General features: G+C 33.9%; 1 protein-coding gene across 1 annotated transcript in view; it reads left to right on the top strand.

Annotated features, from left to right (window-relative positions):
- LOC132753071 (uncharacterized) overlaps positions 1 to 26,014 on the top strand; it is a gene marked incomplete at its 3' end in the record, with an annotated part of 221,807 nt that overhangs the window by 171,853 nt on the left and 23,940 nt on the right. The window contains 2 exon segments of the mRNA XM_060743482.1: positions 4,741 to 4,884; positions 25,006 to 25,068. Of these exon segments, the coding sequence (XP_060599465.1) occupies positions 4,741 to 4,884; positions 25,006 to 25,068 (207 nt within the window).

Below are 26,014 nucleotides of genomic sequence, written 5' to 3'. Positions count from 1 at the left end.
AGGAGAAGCAACAAATTTTATGCAAAAAATAAGTAACCCTATACTTTTCTAATTTTTCCTGCTCTTAATAAATTATGTGTGTTTTACGCAGCCCTGGAAAAGTGATTTTACGTCCAATTTCCGTGTCTTTTCCTGCTACTTTACGGCTGGAATTATCATACGGGCAGTAACTTTGTATTGGAATAATGTGTTCATGGAATTCTAGTATTGAATATAAAAGATTTTTTAAGAAATACAAGTTTCTGATAAATTTTCTAACTGTTCAACTTTAATTAATTATATTTTAGATAAAAAATTCACTTGATGCTTTGGTAGAGTAAAAACTAGAAACAGATTTATTTCAATTTGGAGCTTTGACTTAAATAAATCTTAAACCCTGCAATGCACAATGATTTCTCAGTTTTTTCCCCCAATTCTTATGCCACCCAGAAAATAGTTAAGAGTTTCCCTTTTAGTCTAAAAGTTATTCACAAAATTTTCTAAGTTTTTTTCCACCAGTTTGCCACCCAGAAAATAGTTATAGTTTCATTTTTACACTAAAAGCCACTCATTTTCCACCTTCAAAATAAACCAAGTTTCATTTTTCACCAGTTTCCACCCTTTTGCCACCATGAAAAAAGTCTATGTTCAAATTTCCACTCAATGCCACCAAAGGATAGTGGCATTAATGCTGGTAATTTTGCCACTACAGTGGAGAAAGAGTGGAATTTTGTCATTTTCCAGTTAGTGCCACCTTTTTTACACTTAATGCCACCCTTTTCAGTGGAAATAGCTGGCAAGTATTGGCAAATCTAGGGACGGGTGATATTTAGACTGCATTGAATTGACCTTAAACTTGATCAGCAATTAAATTAATCGTTACAATGAGATGTAGTTTGTTTATTTCAAATGAAAATGCACTACAGAAAACATTCATTTATTACTGTTTTGTGTGGGAGACAAGGAAAAACAACGGAGAAGTTTAAAAATTCTGGAAAAATGTCAAACATGTACGTAATGGATCAAAACTGTTTTGTCAATAAATATCAGAAAGTTATTTTTTACATTAGCATCCATTTAGATTATCGGAGTGTTCTAATTATTGAACATTTATATAAATGAAGTTGAAAAACATTCCCACTGCAAAGAAAGATGTCATGTATAAATTTTGACTTTTTGTGCCCCCACTTTGGGGGGGGGGGGGGCATTTAGATTTACCCTTGTCCGTCCGTACGAACCCAGAGGTACTTGTGTGACTTGGAGAACAATGGGTAACAGTAAATTCTCTTTGATCCTATTCATTCCGTTTTTACTTGTGTTTCTTTTTTTTTAAGCCTTGTGTGACTAAAAATGGCCAAAAAGATCAAAGGAAAAGTCACATAAGTACCATTTTGTGAGTATGTCCGTCCGTCTGTCCGTTCTCTTTTGTGTCGCATGTAACTCAAAAAGTATTTGACCTAGAGTCATGAAACTTAACAGGAATGTTGATCAGCATGTGAAGTTGTGCACCTGGGTATTTTCCTCTGGATTTATTAAGTATTTTTAGAGTTACTGCCCTTGACTTAGTAAAATTTTGCAATTTTCAACTTGTGTCGCATGTAACTCAAAAAGGATTTGACATAGAGTCATGAAACTTTACAGAAATGTTGATCAGCATATGTAGTTGTGCACCTTGGTATTTTGTGTGGATTTATTTAGTATTTTTAGAGTTTTTGCCCTTGACTTAGTAAAAATTTGCAATTTTCAACTTGTGTCGCATGTAACTCAAAAGGGATTTGACCTACAGTCATGAAACTTTACAGGAATGTTGATCATCATGTGTAGTTGTGCACCTGAGTATTTTTGTGTGGATTTATTTAGTATTTTTAGAGTTATTGCCCTTGACTTAGTAAAAATTTGCACCTGGGACTTTGCATGTGGATTTTTTAAAGTTTTGTTAGAGTTATTGCCCTTGACTTACAGTGGTATAAATTTGCAATTTTCAACTTGTTCATGCATAGCTCAAGAAGTATTTGACTTGTAGGCCTGAAAATTTACAAGAAGGGGTTTGCTTGTGGATTTATTCAGTATTTGTAAAGTTCTTGCCCTTTAAATAGTAAAAGATTTTTAGTTTTCAACTTGTGGCACATGTAGTCCAAAAAATATTTGACCTAGAGTCATAAGATTGACAGAACAGTGGCGTGTGGGGGCACCCGTGTCCTATGGACACATTTCTATTTATCATGCTTTGTCTTAAGAGACTGTTTCATTTAGAGACTGTTTTGGGAGTTTCCCTTCGCGCGGTCACTTAATACACGTTTGACTGTATTTAGATATATAGCAATAATGATTACAGCCATTCACGCTATAGAAAAGCTATATGAAATTAAAAAGCTGTAATTTTTTTATCATTGCTGGAAAGCATAATAATTTTAACAATGGAGATGTAAGTGCCAGTCTCCGACTTTTCACGCCAATTTAATTTATTCGGCGTTTCACGCTGATTTTGAGCATTCAAAGGTGGATTTCATTGTAATTTGGCGTGTCACACCGATATTTTTAATGTTTAACAATGGTTTCATATCCAGCCCATGTGTAATTATCTGGAAAATACCAGCATTTATTAGGCGTTTTACGCCGTATTCAGCTCGATTTTAGTCATGTTATGTTGCCGACGAGGATATTGTTGATTTGCGCTTCACACTGCACGATAGGATAGTTATCTGCAATCAATACCGACGTGGAAATATTGTCTAGAACCAAGACGACATTGATGATTCTTGTAGAAATATTTGTTCTCCCTTAAATTCATTATGATAAAAAACTGACTTACCTAAGAATCGTTGTTGATACTTGAAATAAAAGTATTCCTCAACACTCCTGAATTTTATAACAATATTTAACTCCTTTAATACTTAAGAATAACGCTTTTCTTGAGATTGCAATTTTTTGTGACTGATAAGCCCAGACTTAGCCTCGTGATATGCTATGGTAGATGCTGCATCATCTCTATGGGGCCCCAAAGGGGAGTTATGTGGGGGACGAAATTTAAATCACAATACATTCATTTACTTCAACACAGAATGAATATATCTTCATTTAGTAGAGAGACATAATAAATTCAGCATAAATTAACTAATTTATAAAGAAATATAAGTGCTTAACAATTACATTTTTTCTTAGATTTAAATTGTTTCTCTTTGTGTAGTTAAATTTTTGGGTAATATATATTCAACCACTGATCAGGCATGTACCTTGTAATGAGTGTTAAATGAAATAATTATTTAATGCATGTGGATCTTACTTGTTTCAATACCAAACTTTGGTGGCAATTTTAAAGAATGATGACATATTTAACCCATTACTTCATGAGCATTTTGTGAAAAATGGCTGTTTTCATTGAAAAGTCTCCTGTTACAAGTTCAAATTGCTATAATACTATAAAAACTGCTTCAACACTAATCAAACTTGGCACAAATGTTGACTGGACCATTGCCCTTGAAACAACATGCTCAGGCTTAAATTTTCTGTTACCATGGCAACGAGGGGACATCTCAAAATTGCCAAAAATCACTATTTTGCATTAATTTTTTCCATCAAAATTGATTTCAAAGTGCTGCAGCTTCTCAATGGATTGAGATAGAGTCAAATGCTTTTCAGCGTTGGTTACATGTTACCTTATGATCAATTTGGGGTCATTTATAGCCTCTCACAAGTCCAAAATTTTCTTGGCGATGAGCGGGACTCCGCTCCCCCTTCAAACCCTCGAAACAGAAGGGGGCACATCCCCCTTCTGGCAACCCCCTTTTGGTTGGGGGACCGCGCCGAAAAAGTGGTCCCTTTTTCTAACAACATTTCTCAAACAAAAACAAGTGTTGGGGGCCTAAATAAGGCATTTTTTGACCATTAGAGACAACAAAAAGGGGGGGTGAAAAAGGCGTTAAAAGGCGTGTATATGAAGTAATGGGTTAAAGGTCATGATGCAGCACAATGGGATATCATTTTTTTTTAGTTTTTTCTTTTTTGTGCAATAACGGAAGAGAAACAGCAAGCTCTTGAAAGGATTATTACAGTTTCATTTTGTTTAACTATTAAGTGTTTATTTTGCTAACTGCTACTTTTAATTACAGTGAGTACACATATAATTATGGTATTTATGATATGACCTGCTAATCTCACTGCTAAGTAATAAAGTAATTTGTTCTTGTTGTTTGTCAACAGTTTACAATTGTGTATTTTAATTATGTGTTTAAACCAGAAAACTGTCTTATAGTAAAAAAGATTATTAATGCATAGTAACTTAGCAAAAAGTATCAAAGTTTAATGTATTAAGTGAGGTAAATGCAGAAAACAACCAAATCAGCTGAAAATTTCTAAGTCCAAAACTTTCATAAAAAAATAAAAGTATTTTCCAGAGTAAAACTCCTTGAAAATTGTCTAAGTGTTAACTTTCCAGAGTTTCCAGAACTGTATATGGTTATATCTTTCGATGAAAAAATCAAGTTCCAGAGTTCTCCATGAAAATTGTTCCAGAATTACCCTGTAAATACTGTGGAAGAAAGCATGTTTCCGTGAAAATTCATGAAAAATTGGTTGTTTTCTGAAATATTTCCAGAAAGACTGTGGAAAATCTACAGACGTGTATATTGCCCCACCTCAGTGGAGTTATTGTTCACTGAAGGGAGGGTTAGATGTTGAAATTTACAAATTCATGTTTCCTTAACTAAAAAAGATGTTAAGTACCTAATAGACTAATTATGAGATTTGTGTGTATTTAATTAGAAAATAAGCAGAACAGAGGAGACATGTTATGGAAAGGATATAACTGGAGGATGTTTGTTCATAATACTTACTCTTGACTTTGACTATGTACTTAAGGATAAGAGACGGAGACGTTATGCTGTGGAATCAGAGGATGAGGCTCAGGTACAATATTTTTTATCTTTACAATAACACAATACTCACATTTAAAGCTCACTTGAGTACAACATGCTGATGATTTTGTGACCCCCATCTGACATCTCCTCTGAAACCAATGATTGCATATTTACCAAACTACATTATGGATCAAAGTTTTTAAAATGGTTCCAGTCACAAAGCAAAAAAAGGTAAAAATTGGGTTTTCTGAAAGTACAAGGCCCATGGTTTTGATGTGTGGTGTATATAACATATTCTTTAATGGTCTAAGTATTTTAAAGAATATCATACAATTTTATGTGTAGGAAATTTGCAGATCATGGCCCTCTATTAAACAAAAGAAAATAACAAAAGATTATGGCCCCTTAGTCCATTTAAATGGAGGGCCATTTCTTTTGTTTTTTCTTTTGTAAATTAATAGAGGGCCATGGCCCCTTATTCTATTGTTACGGAATGAACTTTATTGTTCTCTTTTGTTCTGTTTACAGTTACTACTTCTCTTAAATAGCCGGTCCGTCCACAAAACTGTATCCCGCGATAACGCAAAAAGTACTGAAATTTTTAGTCCCCAACCGGGACTATAGGTTTACCCTCCGTCCGTCTTTCTGTCTGTCCATCCTTCGTAAGTCAGTCCGTCCACAAAACTGGATCCCTGATAATGCAAAAAGTAATGAAAATATTTTTATGACTTGATATATGGATAGATGGCACACTGGAGATTATGCATTTCTTTTTCTTTTCTTCCTATTTTTGAGAACTTTGGTTGCTATTATGGCAACAAATAGACTGAAAATATGGCTAATATAACATTATAAACTGGATCCAGTGATAACGCAAAAAGTACTGAAAATATTTTTTATGAAACTTGAAATTTGGGTAGAGCAGTCCAGAGATTATGCACGTCTTCTTTTTTTCTGAAGCTATGCATGTGGATTTTGTATACCCCCGCACAACAAAGTTGTAAGGGGGGAATACTGGAATCAGGTTGTCCGTCCGGCGTCCGGCTGTCCGTCGGTTTTTTCTTGTCCGCCCAATTACTTAAGATTCCTTTGACCCACAGTCTTCATATTTGGCATGGAGGTTAGTCATGATTAGTAGATGACCCCTATTGATTTTGAGGTTACCAGGTCAAAGGTCAAGGTCACAGGGGCCTTGACTTCAAAAAGATTGTCCGCCCAATAACTTAAGATTCCTTTGACCCACAGTCTTCATATTTGGCATGGAGGTTAGTCATGATTAGTAGATGACCCCTATTGATTTTGAGGTCACCAGGTCAAAGGTCAAGGTCACAGGGGCCTTGACTTCAAAAAGCTTGTGTGCCCAATAACTTAAGATTCCTATGACCCACAGTCTTTATATTTGGCATGGAGGTTAGTCATGATTAGTAGATGACCCCTATCAATTTTGAGGTCACCAGGTCAAAGGCCAAGGTCACAGGAGCCTTGAGTCAGCCCAATAACTTAAGATTCCTTTGACCCACAGTCTTCATATTTGGCATGGAGGTTAGTCATGATAAGTAGATGACCCCTAATGATTTTGAGGTCACCAGGTCAAAGGTCAAGGTCACAGGGGCCTTGACTTCAAAAAGCTTGTCCGCCCAATAACTTAAGATTCCTATGACCCACAGTCTTCATATTTTGCATGGAGGTTAGTCATGATAAGTAGATGACCCCTATTGATTTTGAGGTCACCAGGCCAAAGGTCAAGGCCACAGGGGCCTTGACTTCAAAAAGCTTGTCCGCCCAATAACTTAAGATTTCTTTGACCCACAGTCTTCATATTTGGCATGGAGGTTAGTAATGATTAGAAGATGACCCCTTTTGATTTTGAGGTCACCGGGTCAAAGGTCAAGGTCACAGGGGCCTTGACTTCAAAAAGCTTGTCCGCCCAATAACTTAAGATTTCTTTGACCCACAGTCTTCATATTTGGCATGGAGGTTAGTCATGATTAGTAGATGACCCCTTTTGATTTTGAGGTCACTGGGTCAAAGGTCAAGGTCACAGGGGCCTTGACTTCAAAAAGCTTTTCCGCCCAATAACTTAAGGTTCCTATGACTCACAGTCTTCATATTTTGCATGGAGGTTAGTCATGATTAGTAAATGATCCCTATTGATTTTGAGGTCACTGGGTCAAAGGTCAAGGTCACAGGGACCTTGTCACCCTCAATTGCTTCAGAATGCCTGTCCAGAGTGTATTGATTTTGACATTTTCACATTTGAAGCATGTAGAATACATAACTTAGCAATGCACTGGCTTAGTAACCTCAGATTTGGCAGGGAGGTTGTCCTTGAGTTCTAAATGGCCACTGTTGATTCTGACAAAGTGGTATGCGGGGGTATTCACGCCATGATAGTGGCAGTTCTAGTTTTTTTAAATTTCAAGGTACTGATTTAACTTGTATTTGAATGGTTTAACCTTCATGAAAACAGTAAAAGTAACTTCCAGGTATATTTCATTTACACTATATTTTGTTGTAAATATCTTGTAGTCAAAAACTACATTTCAGTAAAGGAAACTGAATGTTGCATATATGCATAAAATTTTTTATACATTAACAGCTTAAAAATATTTTAAATTGACACTAACCTTTAAATTACATTTGACACTAACCTTTAAATGACATTAAAGAATTTTATAAACCTGGTGCTTGTTTTTAAAAAGAAAAATACTTTTAAGATCTATTCCTTAGGGTGAGCGATATAGGGCCATCATGGCCCTCTTGTTCTTCTTAAAAATACATAACTCTCTCCTACAAAGTTATGGAGTTATTGCCTTTTATAAGTTTTCGTCTGCAAAGCATAGCAGGAAAATGTTAAGAGAAAATAATTTTAAACTCCACATATAAGTAAATCTCATTGATGAGAAGTACAATGCCTAGAAACCATAACTCTTTATTGCATGCTTTGGGGTTTATTGCCATTCTGTACTTCTCCATGCTTGATTTTTGTCTTGATCATTAAACTTAAAAAGTATTGGAGATATTAATTTGAAATTTCACAGATATAGATCTTTTTGAGTATTGTGCTGTGTTTAAGAACCATAACTCTTTTGCATACTTTTGGAGTTATTGCCCTTTGCATTTTTCACTTTAATTATTGTAATCATAACATTAAAAGTGATATTACTCACCGGATATCAGTTTAAACTAATATTAAAGAGACAAATCTCAGTTTGAAGAATTTAAGACCATTGCAAATTCAAACTTTATTCAAGATTGACATTCAAGCTTGTCCGTCCAATAACTTAAGATTTCTTTGACCCACAGTCTTCATATTTGGCATGGAGGTTAGTCATGATTAGTAGATGACCCCTTTTGATTTTGAGGTCACAGGGTCAAAGGTCAAGGTCACAGGGGCCTTGACTTAAAAAAGCTTTTCCGCCCAATAACGTAAGGTTCCTATGACTCACAGTCTTCATATTTTGCATGGAGGTTAGTCATGATTAGTAAATGATCCCTATTGATTTTGAGGTCACTGGGTCAAAGGTCAAGGTCACAGGGACCTTGTCACCCTCAATTGCTTCAGAATGCCTGTCCAGAGTGTATTGATTTTGACATTTTCACATTTGAAGCATGTAGAATACATAACTTAGCAATGCACTGGCTTAGTAACCTCAGATTTGGCAGGGAGGTTGTCCTTGAGTTCTAAATGGCCACTGTTGATTCTGACAAAGTGGTATGCGGGGGTATTCACGCCATGATAGTGGCAGTTCTAGTTTAAGTTTTGTTAGAGTTATTGCCCTTGACTTACAGTAGTATAAATTTGCAATTTTGAACTTGTTCATGCATAGTTCAAAAAGTATTTGACTTGTAGGCCTGAAAGTTTACAAGAATGTTGGTCAGCATGTGTACTTATGCACCTTGGGGTTTGCTTGTGGATTTATTCAGTATTTGTAAAGTTCTTGCCCTTAGTAAAAGATTTTTAGTTTTCAACTTGTGCCACATGTAGTCCAAAAAATATTTGACGTAGAGTCATAAGATTGACAGAACAGTGGCTTGTGGGGGCACCCGTATCCTATGGACACATTTCTAGTTCATACTAAATTTTTGTCCAGAGCATAACTAAAAAAGTGTTAGAGGTATCAACTTGAAACTTCATAGGTGGACAGATTGCATCGAGGAGGAGTTCAGCACACAAGAATGATAACTCTACCCTGCATGATTTTTCAGTTATTGCCCTTTGTTATTTTTCATGCTTATTTTTTGTCCAGACCATTACTAAAAAAGCCATTAAGATATCAACATGAAACTTCATAGGTGGATATATCTCATTGAGGAGGAGTGTAGCACACAAGAATGATAACTCTACCCTTCATAATTTTTCAGTTATTGCCCTTTGTTATTTTTCATGCTTAATTTTTGTCCAGTGCATAACTAAAAAAGCCTTTGAGATATCAACATGAAACTTCATAGGTTGATGGCTGTCATTGAGGAGCATTGCAGCACACAAGAATGATAACCTACCCTGCATTTTTAGCTCCACTATTCGAAGAATATGAGAGCTATTGTAGTCGCCCCGGCGTCGGCGTCAGCGTCCGCGTCGGCGTCTGCGTTGGTTAAAGTTTTTTGTTAAGTCAAATATCTCAATTATTGCTTGAGATATTCAATTGAAACTTACAATACTTATTTATAGTGACAAGGTACATCAGATTGACAAGTTGGATAACTCTGCCTACAATATTGACAGAATTATGCCCCTTTTTAACTTAGAAATTTTGGTTAAAGTTTTTGTAAAGTCAAATATCTCAATTATTGCTTGAGATATTCAATTGAAACTTACAATACTTATTTATAGTAACAAGGTACATCAGATTGACAAGTTGGATAACTCTGCCTACAATATTGACAGAATTATGCCCCTTTTTAACTTAGAAATTTTGGTTAAAGTTTTTGTAAAGTCAAATATCTCAATTATTGCTTGAGATATTCAATTGAAACTTACAATACTTTTTTATAGTAACAAGGTACATCAGATTGACAAGTTGGATAACTCTGCCTACAATATTGACAGAATTATACCCCTTTGAAACTTAGAAATTTTGGTTAAAGTGTTTTTGTAAAGTCAAATATCTCAATTATTGCTTGAGATATTCAATTGAAATTTACAATACTTTTTTATAGTAACAATGTACATCATTTTGCAAAATTGCATAACTCTGTCTGCAATATTTGCAAAATTATTTGCCCCTTTGAAACTTAGAGATTTTGGTTAAAGGTTAAAGGTCTTCAAAGATATTTACTTGAAACTTTACACATGTACTTAGGGTCATAATTTGAGGGTCATAATTGTATGTCACTGACCAAGTTCCATAACTCTATCTTGCATTAAGGCTGATTCATGTCCCCTTTTCTACTTAGTCTCTTGGTTGATGTTTACATGCAAGTTTTACATATCTCAATAACTATTAAAGATATTTATTTAAAACTTCACATAAATTATGCATTTAGGGTCAGAATTGTAGGTTACTGACAAAGATCCATAATTCTATCTTGCATTTAGGCTGATTTTTTTTCCCTTTTTCAACTTAAAAAACATGGTAAAGTTTTGCTTGTAAGCTGTTATCTCCATAACTACTGAAGGGTTTGTGCCCTTTTTGGGGCAATTTTATGCATTCATAATAATAAAGCAGTGATTCACTTGATAAAACATCTTAATAACAAGCCTTTGTACCTTTTCTGTCAATTTTATGTATTCATAGGTAATTAGTATTATTATACTCAATAAAACACCCTTGTGACATTACCTTCCAAATAGTCAAGCCAATACTGTATATATAATTAGACTCTCTTTAAGGCCTATAACATGAATTTATAAAAAAAAATTAGCCCTTTTGTGAACTTAGAAAATTTAACATTATCAAGGCTCTTCAAGCACTTAGAATAGTCTAGCGTGCTGTCCTACTGACAGCTCTTGTTCAGTTAATGCCCTTTGTTATTTTCAGCCATCAGTATTCACATAGGTTTCAAATCTGTAATCACTTCAGCCATCAGTTTTCATTTCCAAAAGACCCCTTAAAATTGAATTATTCTCCTTTACTACATATACGAGGGGTGATCCAGAAATAACCTGACTGGGCTCATAACTTAGAAACTGACAAAGAGAAAATCCCGAAAAAATATCTGACATTAATTTCAATGTTTAATGCACAACTCCTGAAAATTTCAATGCATTATGGCAATAAACACTAATATACATACAAACACACTATATGTGCCGCGTGTGCGGGGTCAGTCATCCAACAAACTTTGACGTCACCCAAAGTTATTCTGACAGTCACTTTTCTATGTAATCACCGTTTACATCCACACATTTCTGATCTTGCGCTGACTTTAGACGTGTTTCTATTTTTAGAATTGCATGTTTCTATTTTTAGAATTGCGTGTTTCTATTTTTAGAATTGCATATTACTATTTATAGAATTGCATGTTACTATTTATAGAATTGCGTGTTTCTATTTTTAGAATTGCGTGTTTCTATTTTTAGAATTGCGTGTTTCTAATTATAGAATTGCGTGTTTCTATTTTTAGAATTGCGTGTTACTATTTATAGAATTGCGTGTTACTATTTCTAGAATTGCATGTTACAATTTTTAGAATTGCGTGTTCCTATTTTTAGAATTATTTGTTTCTATTTCTAGAATTGCGTGTTACTATTTATAGAATTACGTGTTTCTATTTTTAGAAATTGCGTGTTACTATTTTTAGAATTGCGTGTTACTATTTCTAGAATTGGGTGTTACTATTTTTAGAATTGCTTGTTTCTATTTATAGAATTGCGTGTTACTATTTATAGAATTACGTGTTTCTATTTTTAGAAATTGCATGTTACTATTTATAGAAATTGCGTGTTTCTATTTATAGAATTGAGTGTTTCTATTTTTAGAATTGTGTGTTTCTATTTATAGAATTGCGTGTTTCTATTTTTTAGAAATTGCATGTTTCTATTTATAGAATTGCATGTTACTATTTTTAGAATTGGGTGTTACTATTTTTAGAATTGCGTGTTACTATTTATAGAATTGCGTGTTTCTATTTTTAGAATTGTGTGTTACTATTTTTAGAATTGCGTGTTACTATTTATAGAATTACGTGTTTCTATTTTTAGAAATTGCGTGTTCCTAGTTTTAGAATTGCGCGTTACTATTTATAGAATTGCGTGTTACTATTTTTAAAATTGCTTGTTTCTATTTTAAGAATTGCGTGTTACTATTTATAGAATTGTGTGTTTCTATTTTTAGAATTGCATGTTACTATTTTTAGAATTGCGTGTTACTATTTATAGAAATTGCGTGTTACTATTTATAGAATTTCGTGTTACTATTTTTAGAATGGCGTGTTACTATTTTTAGAATTGCGTGTTTCTATTTTTAGATTTGCGTGTTTCTATTTTTAGAATTGTATGTTACTATTTATAGAATTTAGTCTTTCTATTTATTGAATTGTGTGTTTCTATTTTTATAATTGCATGTTACTATTTTTAGAATTGCGTGTTTCTATTTTTAGAATTGCGTGTTTCTATTTTTAGAATTGCATGTTACTATTTATAGAATTTAGTCTTTCTATTTATTGAATTGTGTGTTTCTATTTTTATAATTGCATGTTACTATTTTTAGAAATTGCGTGTTACTATTTTAAGAATTGCGTGTTTCTATTTTTAGAATTTTGTGTTTCTATTTTTAGAATTTAGTCTTTCTATTTATTGAATTGTGTGTTTCTATTTTTATAATTGCATGTTACTATTTTTAGAAATTGCGTGTTACTATTTTTATAATTGCGTGTTTCTATTTTTAGAATTGCGTGTTACTATTTATAGAAATTGCGTGTTTCTATTTTTAGAATTGCGTGTTACTATTTATAGAATTGTGTGTTTCTATTCATATTCTATATAAATATATAAATGAGTATATTTATATATACAAAATAGATAAACAAAACTAATGTGACAAGACAGAATGACTAAATTTATAAAAAGGAAACGTTAAGATATGTTCAAACCTTTCTTTGTTTGCTTTTAGAAAAAGTAAAAAGTCGAGCGTTGCCCCCGCCCGGCTGTGGCTCTTGTTACACTTTTAACTTGGTCCGGGACATAACTCTGAAATCATAAGAGGTATCAACATAAAGCTTTTTAGATAGATAGATCACATTAAATAGGAGTGCAGTGCAAAAGAACTGTAACTCTGTTTTGCATTATTTTGGAGTTATTGCCTTTTGTTCATATCTATAATTTGAACTTTGTCTGGGACATAAATCTGGAACTATAAAGGATGTCATCATTTGGGTAGAAGTGCATTGCAAAAGAACTGTAACTCTGCCATACCTAACGTTGGAGTTTGTGCCCATTGTTCATTTTAACACTTTGAATTTTGTCTGGGATCTAACTCTAAAACTAAAAGAGATATCAACACGAAACTTAATAGATAGATAGATCTCATTTGATAGAAGTGCAGTGCCAGAACCATAACTCTGCCTTGCCTTATTTTGGAGTAATTGCCCTTTGTTCATTTTTATAGATCTCATTGGGTGGAAGTGTGACCTACTTTCTTGTTTTTGATGTACAACTATGAATTTAGGACCATGTTTATAGTATAATTAAAAAATACATGTATTGTCTAGTGACTACATGGTTCATATTCTTGTAATTAATGCTTTCACACAAATAGCAGTCTGTTCTCAGGTGAGACCCTCTTGTTTAACCACAGCATCTGTATTCCAGAGTCAGTTATGGATGAAAAGTATACAGATTTTAAAGTGCATTACAATTCAGTTGATCGATTGTTTTATGAAAATATATAGAAAAAGGTCAGGAATTATTCAATATGCTTTGGGTTATATGGCGCAATGACTATTTAATAAATCTTTGTGAAAGATTACTCAAACAAAAATTAAAACAGGTCAAGTACAATCACATAATGAGCCTTGTGTTGGAAATATAGTGTTACTACATGAGGATTTACCTAGCAGAAACTGGATTTACAGGAAACTTAGGGGAAAAGTGAATTTAATACCAAGTCAGGATGGAAATTTACGCGCAGCAATGGTAAAATGGTACAATCGTAAATGCTTAAACGTCCACTCAAACAATTATCAATTGAGATGTCTTCAAGTATAAATCATGCATTCTGAAAGTACTTAAAATGATAAATTAGATGAATCAAAGCAAACATCCCACATGCCCCGTAAAGCAGCAGAAAGTGCTAAAATCAAGATCAAAAACCAATTACATTGCTAATGTTTAAAAAATTGTATTTGAAAAATGTCACTTACAACATTTATAATATATACGTACTTGCGAATAATCATGAAATGTAACGATGTGACGATGGAGCAAAGTATTTGAGTGAAAAGTACAAAATGAAATTCATGTGCGAAGCGAGCGGTGAAAAAGTAAATTGGAACAATTTATGAAGTTAATTTCATAGCATAATTCAATAAGAATTGAATCATTATACTGTTTTCAATTGAACGGAAAGAGATAAAAATTAAAATAGAAAAAATGCCTTTGTGCTTTTGCGATACCTGCAAAAATAAATGTTACATTTGAAAAGACACATTTAAGAAAAGCATGCAATCATAGTATATTTGAACTGTGTGGAAAAAGATAAGAAGGGGTTACTTTAGCAAACATTTGATTTTAAAACATAGATATAAAGCAGACTCGCCAAGAGATGCAGCATTAAGTGCAAAAAGAGCAGATAAAAAAGCTAGTGAATATTATGGGAATGCTAGTGAAGATGAAAATGTTTTCACTTTGTTAGCTGATAGAGATGGAAATCAAGACGAAATACAGTTTGCTACCACAATATTGGATTTTGACATGACTGTTCTGCAAAATAATGAAAATGTTGATCATTTTATCAATTGTGATAAAGATGAAGAAAAATGAAATACAAGTGGAAGATAACAATGTGGGAGAATGTGAAATAAATATAAATGATTTGGAAAATGAGGAATGGATTGAACTTATGCAAGATGAAACAAATAACAATAGCTTGGTAGAAGATGACAATGGCGACAACTTTGACTATAATGACTGTGAACAGGAAAGTGATTACATAAATACGCAGCAAAGAAGTGAAAAAAGTGATCATGATTCTTTTAGTGACACCATGAGTGCTAGATATGATACATATAGTGACGTACCTAAAAAGACGAAAACAATGACTATGATAGTGAAGTTAGTGATTAACATTATAGTGATGAAAGTGTTGGAAATGTTGTAGTGATTTTAAGCAGTGATGATGAATCTGCACATGGAAACATTGACGATGAATGCACACATGTAGTGCCATCAGAAGTTACAACAAGGACACAAACTTTGATAACTAACTTTTACAAAGAAGACGACATACATTGGACAAAATGAAATTTAGACAAATATGAGTGCAGATCAAAAGTACTACGGTGACTTTGAGTAACAATGACATTTGGTCGGGAGTGTCGCGAAGAATGTGAAAATTTTAATGTTTTTTTTATTTTGATCTGCCGCCTTGGCACTGAATTATTGTAACTGCTGGGTTTTGCACTGGCCAGTTTATGTTGACACGATTTTCATTTATGTTTTATACATGCAGTACATCGTATATGAAAGGAATTTTTACCTTATTTTGTTAAATTCGCTTTAGATTGAGAAAAGTAAAAAGTTTTTATGTTACAAATTAAATAAATAATAGTTTAAGTAATGAATAAGAGATGTATTAATTTCAGTGTAGTAAAGATTGTCACATACACTTGTCGACAAACATAGTAATGGGCATATGGCACAGTCTGAACGTCTGCACTGCACTTCTATTCAATGAGATCTATCTACCTACAAAGTTTCATGTTGTTATCTCTTATAGTTAAAGAGTTATGTCCCTGACAAAGTTCAAAGTGTAAAAAATGAACACAGGGCAATTATTACTCCAAAATAAGGCAAGGCAGAGTTAAGGTTCTTTAGCACTACACTTCCACCCAATGAGATCTATCTACCTACAAAGTTTCATGTTGATATCTCTTATAGTTTTAGGGTTATGTCCCCGGGCAAAGTTCAAAGTGTAAAAATAAACAAAGGGCAATAACTCCAAAATTAGGCAAGACAGACTTATGTTACTTTTGCACTGCACTTCTACCGAATGAGATCTATCCACCTACAAAATTTCATGTTAATATCTCTTATAGTTTTAGAGTTATGTCCCAGACAAAGTTCAAAGTGTTAAAATGAATAAAGGGCTATAACTCCAAAATTAGGCAAGACAGAGTTATGGTACTTTAGCACTGCACTTCTACACAATGAGATCTATCTACCTATAAAGTTTCATATTGATATTTCTTATTGTTGTGTCGCCTTGAAAAGGGGTTACTTTTGTTGGCGGTGTCGTTGTCGCTGTCCCCTATAGCTTGCCCGGAGCATAACTCAGTTACTATAAGTCGGATTGACTTCAAACTTAGTATGCATGCTTCTTTCAATAACCCGAAGTGCAGTGCACAAGGACTGGTACTCTGCACTATAAAAGCTATGGACTTGATTATCTTCATAGGATGATAGATCTCATTAAGAACAAGTGCAGTGCACAAGAACTGGTACTCTGCACTTCTTATTTTTTTAGTTATTGCCCTTTATGGGAGACTTTTCTTCAAAAAGAGGGAGATTTTAGAATTTGCAATAAACAAAGAAGGTAATTTTGACATCAAGAATAGGGAGATTACTATAATTTGTGAAAATACCCCTTATTTTAAGAAAAATCTCTGAAAATATGTCTGCAGAAAGTGGGAGTCTCCCGCTAAAAGTGGGAGAGTTCACATGTATGACTGTTCACAAGGCGACACATTCGACCTGTGGAGTTCTAGTAGTTTAAGAGTTATGTCCCAGACAAGTATAGCAGACGGACGGACAGACAGACCGACAAAGCGGCGACTATATGCTCATCCCTCGTGGAGCATTAAAAAGGAAAAAGAAAAAATGTACAAAAATAAATTGTTGTAGTTTTTGTTTACCATATCTAATTATTCCTAGATTAGATGCAAATTATGTATCCATCTACATTTAGTAAACTTCAATCATTATAGGATTAAGATTTGGATAAAAAATAAACACTTAAAAACAAATCTTAGGTATAACACGGGGGAGAATCACGCCGTTCATTACCCAAACAAACAAGATGGCAGATGCAGCCAAAAAATAGGTTTTTCCCTTTTTTCTCTGAAAGCCGTGATGTTCTAATGTAAAAGTACATATAACAACCTTCTCAACAGTTTTCCTGGCACACAGGATTTTATTTCATGATGTTTCGTCCCGTACTTCATCTGAAATGCGCGTCACCAGATTCGAAGCGAGAGAATTTTCCACCGGTTTGATCGTGGTAACGTACGGCTTTTTCTCTAAAATTCACTGTTTCGTTTACATATACATGTATGTTTATTAACTGAAACCACTGACTTTAAAAAGTTGTAATATGTCGTCATCTAAGCATTCATGCCCATTCTGGCTAGAATAACCGCTGAAAATATTAATATCAAGGCATTTTCTGGAAATGATAACGTATGGCGCACAAAATATCAATGATAACGTACGGCGCATTTTTTTCTGATTAATTGGTTTTCTTTATAATAGAAAAGTTATGTTTACAAGACATAAGAGGAAGTGTAGAACCAAATTAAGAAACTGAAATAAATAATATTAGTGTCCATGCAGCTATATTTGTAATCCAAAGTCGATGATATATCAAAGTCTGTTCAAAGCAGCCATCAATTTTTCAACCGCGTTATGGACATGTTTATTTATGAAGCCAAATAAAGCTTGACACTAAGTATGTTTGTATTATTTCGTAGCTGTTCTACAGAAATAAGAAATATTCTCCAGTCGCTGTCGCTCCCGTCGAAGTAAAACAACACGGATGAACACTAACATATACTTCGTAAACACTAGTTTAAGAGTAGCGTAATAATTTTTAAAACCGTTCCTTGATAAAGATAATGACGTCATCTAAGCGCAATTTGATCGGTCTGGCATTAAAGGTTTCAGACGGGGTTCTGGCATGGATAAAAACATCGAAATCCAAATCTGATTTGAAACTTTATATAATATAACACTAGAAATTAATAAGCAAATTCCAATGTCACTCTTTTATTGCTGATACCAGCAATACTTTTTTTTTTAAAGAAACTATTGTTTTTGTTAGGGCATTAGTGGAAAAAACCCCAGAATAATTATGATAGGCAAATTCTTGCATGTAATTGTTTAGATCAAATTATGACGTTCCTTTCATATACAATTATGAAATCCGCAATTGATGCCACAGACACTTGGGGTGTGGAGCTAAAAAATGATTTTTTTTTCAAAAAGGCTTATATTAAGTTTTTTTGATATATATGATCAGTACATGTGCTGGGATTGACAAATATGCATTTTATTTGGATTTTAAATGCGTTTTGAGCTCCACACCCCAAGTGTCTGTGATTGATGCGAAGGGACCTCCATTTTTTAGGATATGTGTATAAACATATGGTTACAGGTAATTGCGTTTATGTATTAAAAATCGATTAATATACAACAATTTTGCATTAATGGTTCATGTAATGTATGTTTTTTTATGTATGTACATGTATATGTGTGTATGTATATGTATATACAAGAGACCTAAAAGTTAGTGGTTTAAAGATCAATTTTGCTTGAAAATGTTCATTATGTAACTACATAAGAAAATTTCGGCTGGTATTTACTTTATCAATCAAAATTGATCTTTTCTAAACTTTTTTCATGATTTTTAGCTCGACTATTCGATAAGAATAAGTAGAGCTATTGCAGTCACCCGAGCGTCGGCGTCGGCGTAACCACTTATGTTAAAGTTTTTGTAATAGTTCAAATATTTTCAAAGTCCATTGACATATGGCTTTGAAACTTTGCACACTTGTTCACCATCATGACCCCAACCTGTAGACAGGAGGAGGTAACTCTATCAAGCATTTTGACAGAATTATGCCCCTTTTTCGACTTAGAATTTACGTTAAAGTTTTTGTAATAGTTCAAATATTTTCAAAGTCCATTGACATATGGCTTTGAAACTTTGCACACTTGTTTCACCATCATGACCCCAACCTGTAGACAGGAGGAGGTAACTCTATCAAGCATTTTGACAGAATTATGCCCCTTTTTCGACTTAGAATTTACGTTAAAGTTTTTGTAATAGTTCAAATATTTTCAAAGTCCATTGACATATGGCTTTGAAACTTTGCACACTTGTTCACCATCATGACCCCAACCTGTAGACAGGAGGAGGTAACTCTATCAAGTATTTTGACAGAATTATGCCCCTTTTTCGACTTAGAATTTACGTTAAAGTTTTTGTAATAGTTCAAATATTTTCAAAGTCCATTGACATATGGCTTTGAAACTTTGCACACTTGTTCACCATCATGACCCCAACCTGTACACAGGAGGAGGTAACTCTATCAAGCATTTTGACAGAATTATGCCCCTTTTTCGACTTAGAATTTACGTTAAAGTTTTTGTAATAGTTCAAATATTTTCAAAGTCCATAGACATATGGCTTTGAAACTTTGCACACTTGTTCAACATCATGACCCCAACCTGTAGACAGCAGGAGGTAACTCTATTAAGCATTTTGACAGAATTATGCCCCTTTTTCGACTTAGAATTTACGTTAAAGTTTTTGTAATAGTTCAAATATTTTCAAAGTCCATTGACATTTGGCTTTGAAACTTTGCACACTTGTTCAACATCATGACCCCAACCTGTAAACAGGAGGAGGTAACTGTATCAGGCATTTTTTTTACTATCAAGCACTAAGAATAGTCGAGCATGCTGTCCTACCGACAGCTCTTGTTGATATTATGGTTATATGAACTGTTCGTTATTGTGCATGTTTTATGTCCTCATCGGCTTTAAAATAAAATGTCTACTGTCTCCTAAAATGAAAAAAAACTGTAAGGCTATGTCGCGTAAATATATCTGACGTCATATAGTGGCACATGGTAGCGTTCAGTATTGACTGCCCGTCAAATTTCTTATTTACTAAATTCATTAAAGTTTTTTGCATAACATTAATTTCTAACTCATTCAATAAATTCAATATAGAACCTACACTCATTCATTATTATACAATTATTGACTAGTGAGCCATTGAATATGATGTGATATTCACCGGCAGATGACATATTGACCGAGGCGATAGCCGAGGTCAATATGACTTTCTGCCGGTGAATATCACATCATATTCAATGGCTCACTAGTCAATAATTGTTTTTTTATATGAATAGCCTAAGAAGTAAAAAAATCACAAAAAGTACAACCTTATATACATGTACAAATTTTGCCTCGTTGAAGCGCGGGAAAAAAGACGCACGTGTTAGGCGTGCAACGACTTCGCGAACGCTGCACATACAAAAGTAATTCAAGTTTATACTCAACATTGCGGTGTAGCCTTTAAGTAAAATGGTAATGTATTGATATTTTAATTGAGAAATATGCCATAAAGAACAAAAAGCAACAATTATTTTTTAAGTAACACGCGTATTTAACAGTCTACGGTGTATGATCATTGAATATGAGTCTCAATCTATTTTTAGACTGGGAAAATCCAATTCAGCCAGTGAATATGATACTACACCCAGTAAATATGATTTTATAAAAAGTTCTGTTGACTACTGTTTGGACCAATGAGATTGCAGATATATTTAGATCATATAATAATCTCTGTTATGTATTTTTCTTTCAATGAGCGACCAGATTGAATAAACACAGGCTCATCTCATCTGGGTGTAAGCTAGTCGCAATCAATTTTCGTTTTGTAAATGTTTGACGGGTTCAAATATTAAGATTTCCTTATCAGAAATTTGTTAGGAATTATTTTAGACTTTTTCTTTGGAAAAGAAAATATATCAAGCCGTCCGTACCTTTTTTAACATTTTTGCTTAGCTGAATGCGTTTCTTCTTTCTGATAAGGGGATAAGACCATAATTATCGCACAACACTGGCGAAATTTAATGTGAATACAACACTACACAAATGTTTCCTGAAAGTGGAGGCTTTTATTTCCATTTTGCATTTTATACAAAATATTCTCAAACTATACACGTGTGTTTTAATTGGTATATTAACAACGGATAACTATTATGCCACCAGCTAGAAAGATATTTATATCCGATAATACAGCATTGTTCAATTAATTATTTCTGACCTGAACAACATTTTTTTCAGATATCTATCATTTCCTACATAAAAATAATTCATTATCAGCTGATTGGACAAATGGAAATCCACCAAGTAGTGAAATGCGCCGTACGTTATCACTGATATTTTGTGCGCCATACGTTATCATTTCCGGAAAATGCCTCGATATTAATATTTACAGCAGTAAATCTAGCCAGAATGGGCATAATTGCTTACTTGACAACATATTACAACTTTTTAAAGTCAGTGGTTTCAGTTAATATACATATAAGTAAAAAAAACAGTGAATTTGAGAGAAAAAGCCGTACGTTACCACGATCAAACCGGTGGAAAATTCTCTCACTTCGAATCTGGTGACGCGCATTTCAGATGAAGTACGGGACGAAACATCATGAAATAAAATCCTGTGTGCCAGGAAAATTGTTGAGAAGGTTGTTATATGTACCTTTACATTAGAACATCACGAATTTCAGAGAAATAAGGGAAAAACCTACTTTTTGGCTGCATCCGCCATCTTGTCTGTTTGGGTAACGAACGGCATGATTCTCCCCCTTGTATAAAATATAAACACTTAAAAACAAATCTTAGGTATAAAAAATAAACACTTAAAAACAAATCTTAGGTATAAAAAATAAACACTTAAAAACAAATCTTAGGTACATTTGTATGCAACTCATCCAATTTAAAAAATCATATGAAATTTTCTGCACAGCCACACATGACTACACATGGCCACAGTGACAGAGTACATTAACCTCATGCGCATTCTTCAATCCTGCCAAAGACATGTATTATCTTTAAAATTAGTCCAACAGTTACTTTCTAATCAGAATACATTTAAAACACTTGAAAAACTTTGTTTGACAACCAAAATACTTGTGTCGAGTTTCTTTTGTTCTGAAGTAGACTATCCAAATAGAAAGTGTCACCTTAATGACGTTATTTTGAATGAATTAATGTTGCAACAACAAAATGTGAAACAGGATTACAGAAGAATCAAATATTCAAATGACATCAAATTTTGGAATGACATTTTTTTCTTCAGGTTTTACAACAAGCTCTAGCAAAGCTTGGGCAAGAAATATTTTTCTGTCAGCCACTTTGATGTGTTATTAAATTTCAATTAATGTGGAGTTCTTTAAGGTGTGACGCTGTTGTGTTTCTATGGTTATTTCAGGCCGTCTGAGACTGCACTGGATGCCTTTAAATAAATGATATTTTGCAATTAAATAGAAGAAACATCAAGTTTTGCACATGTATAATTTAATGACGACTACATGAAATTTATTTGACCTATGTATATTGTGTCGGTGTGACGTAAAACCCAAAACAAACAAAAAAAAACATGAAATTTATTAGAATTATAAACAAGTTCTGGGTTATTCTGGATCATCCCACATAACCAAGTTTACGCTTAAAGCTAGTATGCTATCACAGATTAGGGACCTAGTGTAAGTATTTCTTGTAACTGTGCTATAATGTAAGGACCACTATACATTGTATTTAACTTATAATGGACTTGTATCAGATGGTATGATTTTTTTGCAATTTATGATTCATCATCCACTTGTTAAACATGGTGAACCTTTAAATTAAAGAATAAAAATATCCCTGTCTTACAGACCATTTAAGTTGATATTGTACATGTATGTGTCTTTAATTTTTATGCCCCCCTTCGAAGAAAAGGGGGTATATTGTTTTGCTAATGTCGGTCCGTCGGTCTGTCCGTCGGTCTGACCACATGGTTTCGGCTGATTATCTTGAAAACTATTTGTCACAAAGTCTTCATATTTCACATAGTGATTGGACATAAGTAGTAGATGACCCCTATTGATATTAAGGTCACTAGGTCAAAGGTCAAGGTTACAGGGGCCTTAATTGTCAGAATGGTTTCTGTTGATTATCTTGTAAAGTATTCATCACAAATTCTTCATATTTCACATATTGATTGGTCATAACTAGTAGATGACCCCTATTGATTTTGGGGTCATTAGGTCAAAGGTCAAGGTCTCAGGGGCCTCAAATGTCTGAATGTTTTCCGCTCATTATCATGGTTACAATTCATTGCAAAGTCTTCATATTTCACATATTAATTGGTATAAACTAGTAGATGACCCCTATTGATTTTAGGGTCACAAGGTCAAAGGTCAAGGTCATATGGACCTTAATTGTCAAAATGGTTTCAGCTGATTATCTTGCAAAGTATTAATCACAAAGTCTTCATATTTCAGATATTGATTGGTCATAACTAGTAGATGACCCCTATTGATAATGGGGTCATTACGTCAAAGGTCAAGGTCGCAGGGGCCTGAAATGTCAGAATGGTTTCCGCTCATTATCTTGGTTACAATTCATTGCAAAGTCTTCATATTTCATATAATAATTGGTCATTACTAATAGATGACCCCTATTGATTTTGGGGTCACTAGATCAAAGTTTAAGGTCACAGGGGCCTTAAATGTTAAAATGGTTTCTGCTGATTATCTTGCAAAGTTTTCATCACAAAGTCTTCACATTTCACATATTGATTGGTCATAACTAGTAGATGACTGGTGTTTATTTTGGGGTCAAAGGTCAAGGTCACAGGGGCCTCAAATGTCAGAATGGTTTCCTCTCATTATCTTGGTTACAATTTATTGCAAAGTCTTCATATTTCACATATTCATTGGTGATTACTAGCAGATGACCCCTATTGATTTTGGGGTCACTAGGTCAAAGATCAAGGTCATGGGCCTTGAATGGTAATAAGATTTCCTCTTATTATCTGGTTACTATTTATCACAAAGTCTCCATATTTTACATATTGATTGATCATAACTAGTAGATGACCCCTATTGATTTTGGGGTCACAAGGTCAAAGGTCAAGGACACAGTAAATTAGGCCTTAGATGACCCCTATTGATTTTGGGGTCACTAGGTCAAAGGTCAAGGACACAGTAAATTAGGCCTTAAATGTCTGAATGGTTTCCCGCTGATTATCTTGAAAAGTATTCATCATAAAGTCTACATATTTCACATATTGATTGGTGATTACCAGTAGATGACCCGTAATGATTTTGGGGTCACTAGGTCAAAGGTCAAGGTCACAGGGGCCTTGAAATTTAATATGATTTCAGCTTATTATCTTGGTTACTATTTTCACAAAAACTTCATATTTCAAATATTGATTGGTCATAACTAGTAGATGACCCCTATTGATTTTGGGTCACCATGTCAAAGGTCAAGGTCACTGGGTCTTTAAATGGTATTATTATTTCAGCTCATCTTGAAAGATAATTATCACAAAGTCTTCATAATTTACATAGTGATTGGTCATAACCAACAGATGATCTGTATTGCTTTTGGGGTCACTAGATCAAAGGTAAAGGTCACAGGTGCCTTAAATGTCAAAATGGTTTCTGCTTATTATCTAAAAAACTATTTATCACAAAGTCTTCATATTTCACATACTGATTGGTCATTACTAGAAAGTGACCCCTATTGATTTTGGGGTCACTAGGTCAAAGGTCAAGGTCACATGGTTCTTAAATGTCTGAATGGTTCTGCTCATTATCTTGAAAGTCTCCATATTTCTAATATTGATTGGTCATAACTATTAGATGACCACTATTGATTTTGGGTCACTAGTTCAAAGGTCTAGGTCACAGGGGCCTTAAATGTCTCATTATCTTGAAAACTATTTATCACAAAGTCGTCATTATTTTTCTTTTTTCAATAATTGAACACTTCCATGTACCTATTTATGACAAGTTTCTTTAAAAAAAAATTACCATTAATGTGAGTCTAGGGCTAGAAAAGGGGGCATATGTGTTGTTCGACATTTCTTGTTGAATATGTGTACAGTCGTTTCTACATTCAACATGAATTTTTTTAATTTTTAGAATGTTCTAGTATCATTATCGTTATCGTTATTATTGAGCATGTTCTATTTGCTGTACAAAATAGCAATCTTTTGGTTTTCAGAGATTTGAGTCAGTGACGTCTGTATATATAAAGTCAGTCAAAGTGGAAAAAGATAATATGCAGGTAATTGAAATTATAAGTTATTTTTATATGCCAGAAAACTTTTTTGCATGTATTGTTATGCACCTGGTTGCCTGTCTGTCTGTCAGCAATTTCATGTCCGGTTAGTATCTGTTGAACATGGGAAAGGAAATTGGTGAACGGAAATTGTAACTACTTGGCTGGAATGTTACCCATAATGAGACGATGTGAAAGGCGCAGGTTTGACCATCCTCAGGTCAAGGGCACATTGTTATTTTGTGTGAATTTCCAGAGATCAGTATTGCCCCACGCCCAAGGGATTCCTTATTATGCCACCGCAGCATCTGCAATGCGGTAGCATATCAAGATTCACCTGTGTGTTTGTGTGTGCGTGTGTGTGTGTGTTATAAAGATTATATAGTGAACTTAAAAATCTTCTTGTGAAAAAGCACTTGTCCAATTTTAACCAAACTTAGCAGGATTGATCCTTGGGTGAGGGGCTTCCAAAGTTGTTCAAAGAATTTCATTCCATGAAAAAATCTGGTTGCCATGGCAACCAAAAGGAATTATAAGAATTAATATAAAAAATCTTTGTATTAAGACCTACAAGGCCTAGAGCATAGATATTTTGCATAAGACATTGTCTGGTAGACCTCTATCAAGATTGTTCAAATTATAGCCCTGGGATCAAAATTGGCCCCAACCGGGGGTCATTGATTTTCACTACATACATCTAGTTCATTATCTCCCCAACAGTATTACACATTCAAATTTTACATATGGATAAGTTAAAAGAATGCGCAGGCCAAGTTTGAATTGGGTCATAGTTCAATGATTTTTGGCAGAGTAATGCCCTTTTCACTTTGAAAATAATATGAAATTTTCAGTTTCTGTTCATTATCTCCCCAACAGTGTTACATATTCAGCTCAAATTTTACAGATGGATATGTCAAAGGAATGCACAGGTCAAGTTCGAAGTTGGTCATGA

The sequence above is a fragment of the Ruditapes philippinarum genome, unplaced genomic scaffold (genome assembly GCF_026571515.1).
Source record: "Ruditapes philippinarum isolate M1 unplaced genomic scaffold, ASM2657151v2 ctg44_1_1_1_1, whole genome shotgun sequence".
Classification (NCBI taxonomy): Eukaryota; Metazoa; Mollusca; class Bivalvia; order Venerida; family Veneridae; genus Ruditapes; species Ruditapes philippinarum.
Note: the sequence above shows the minus strand (reverse complement) of the source record. Positions and strands in the feature narration are given on the sequence as shown.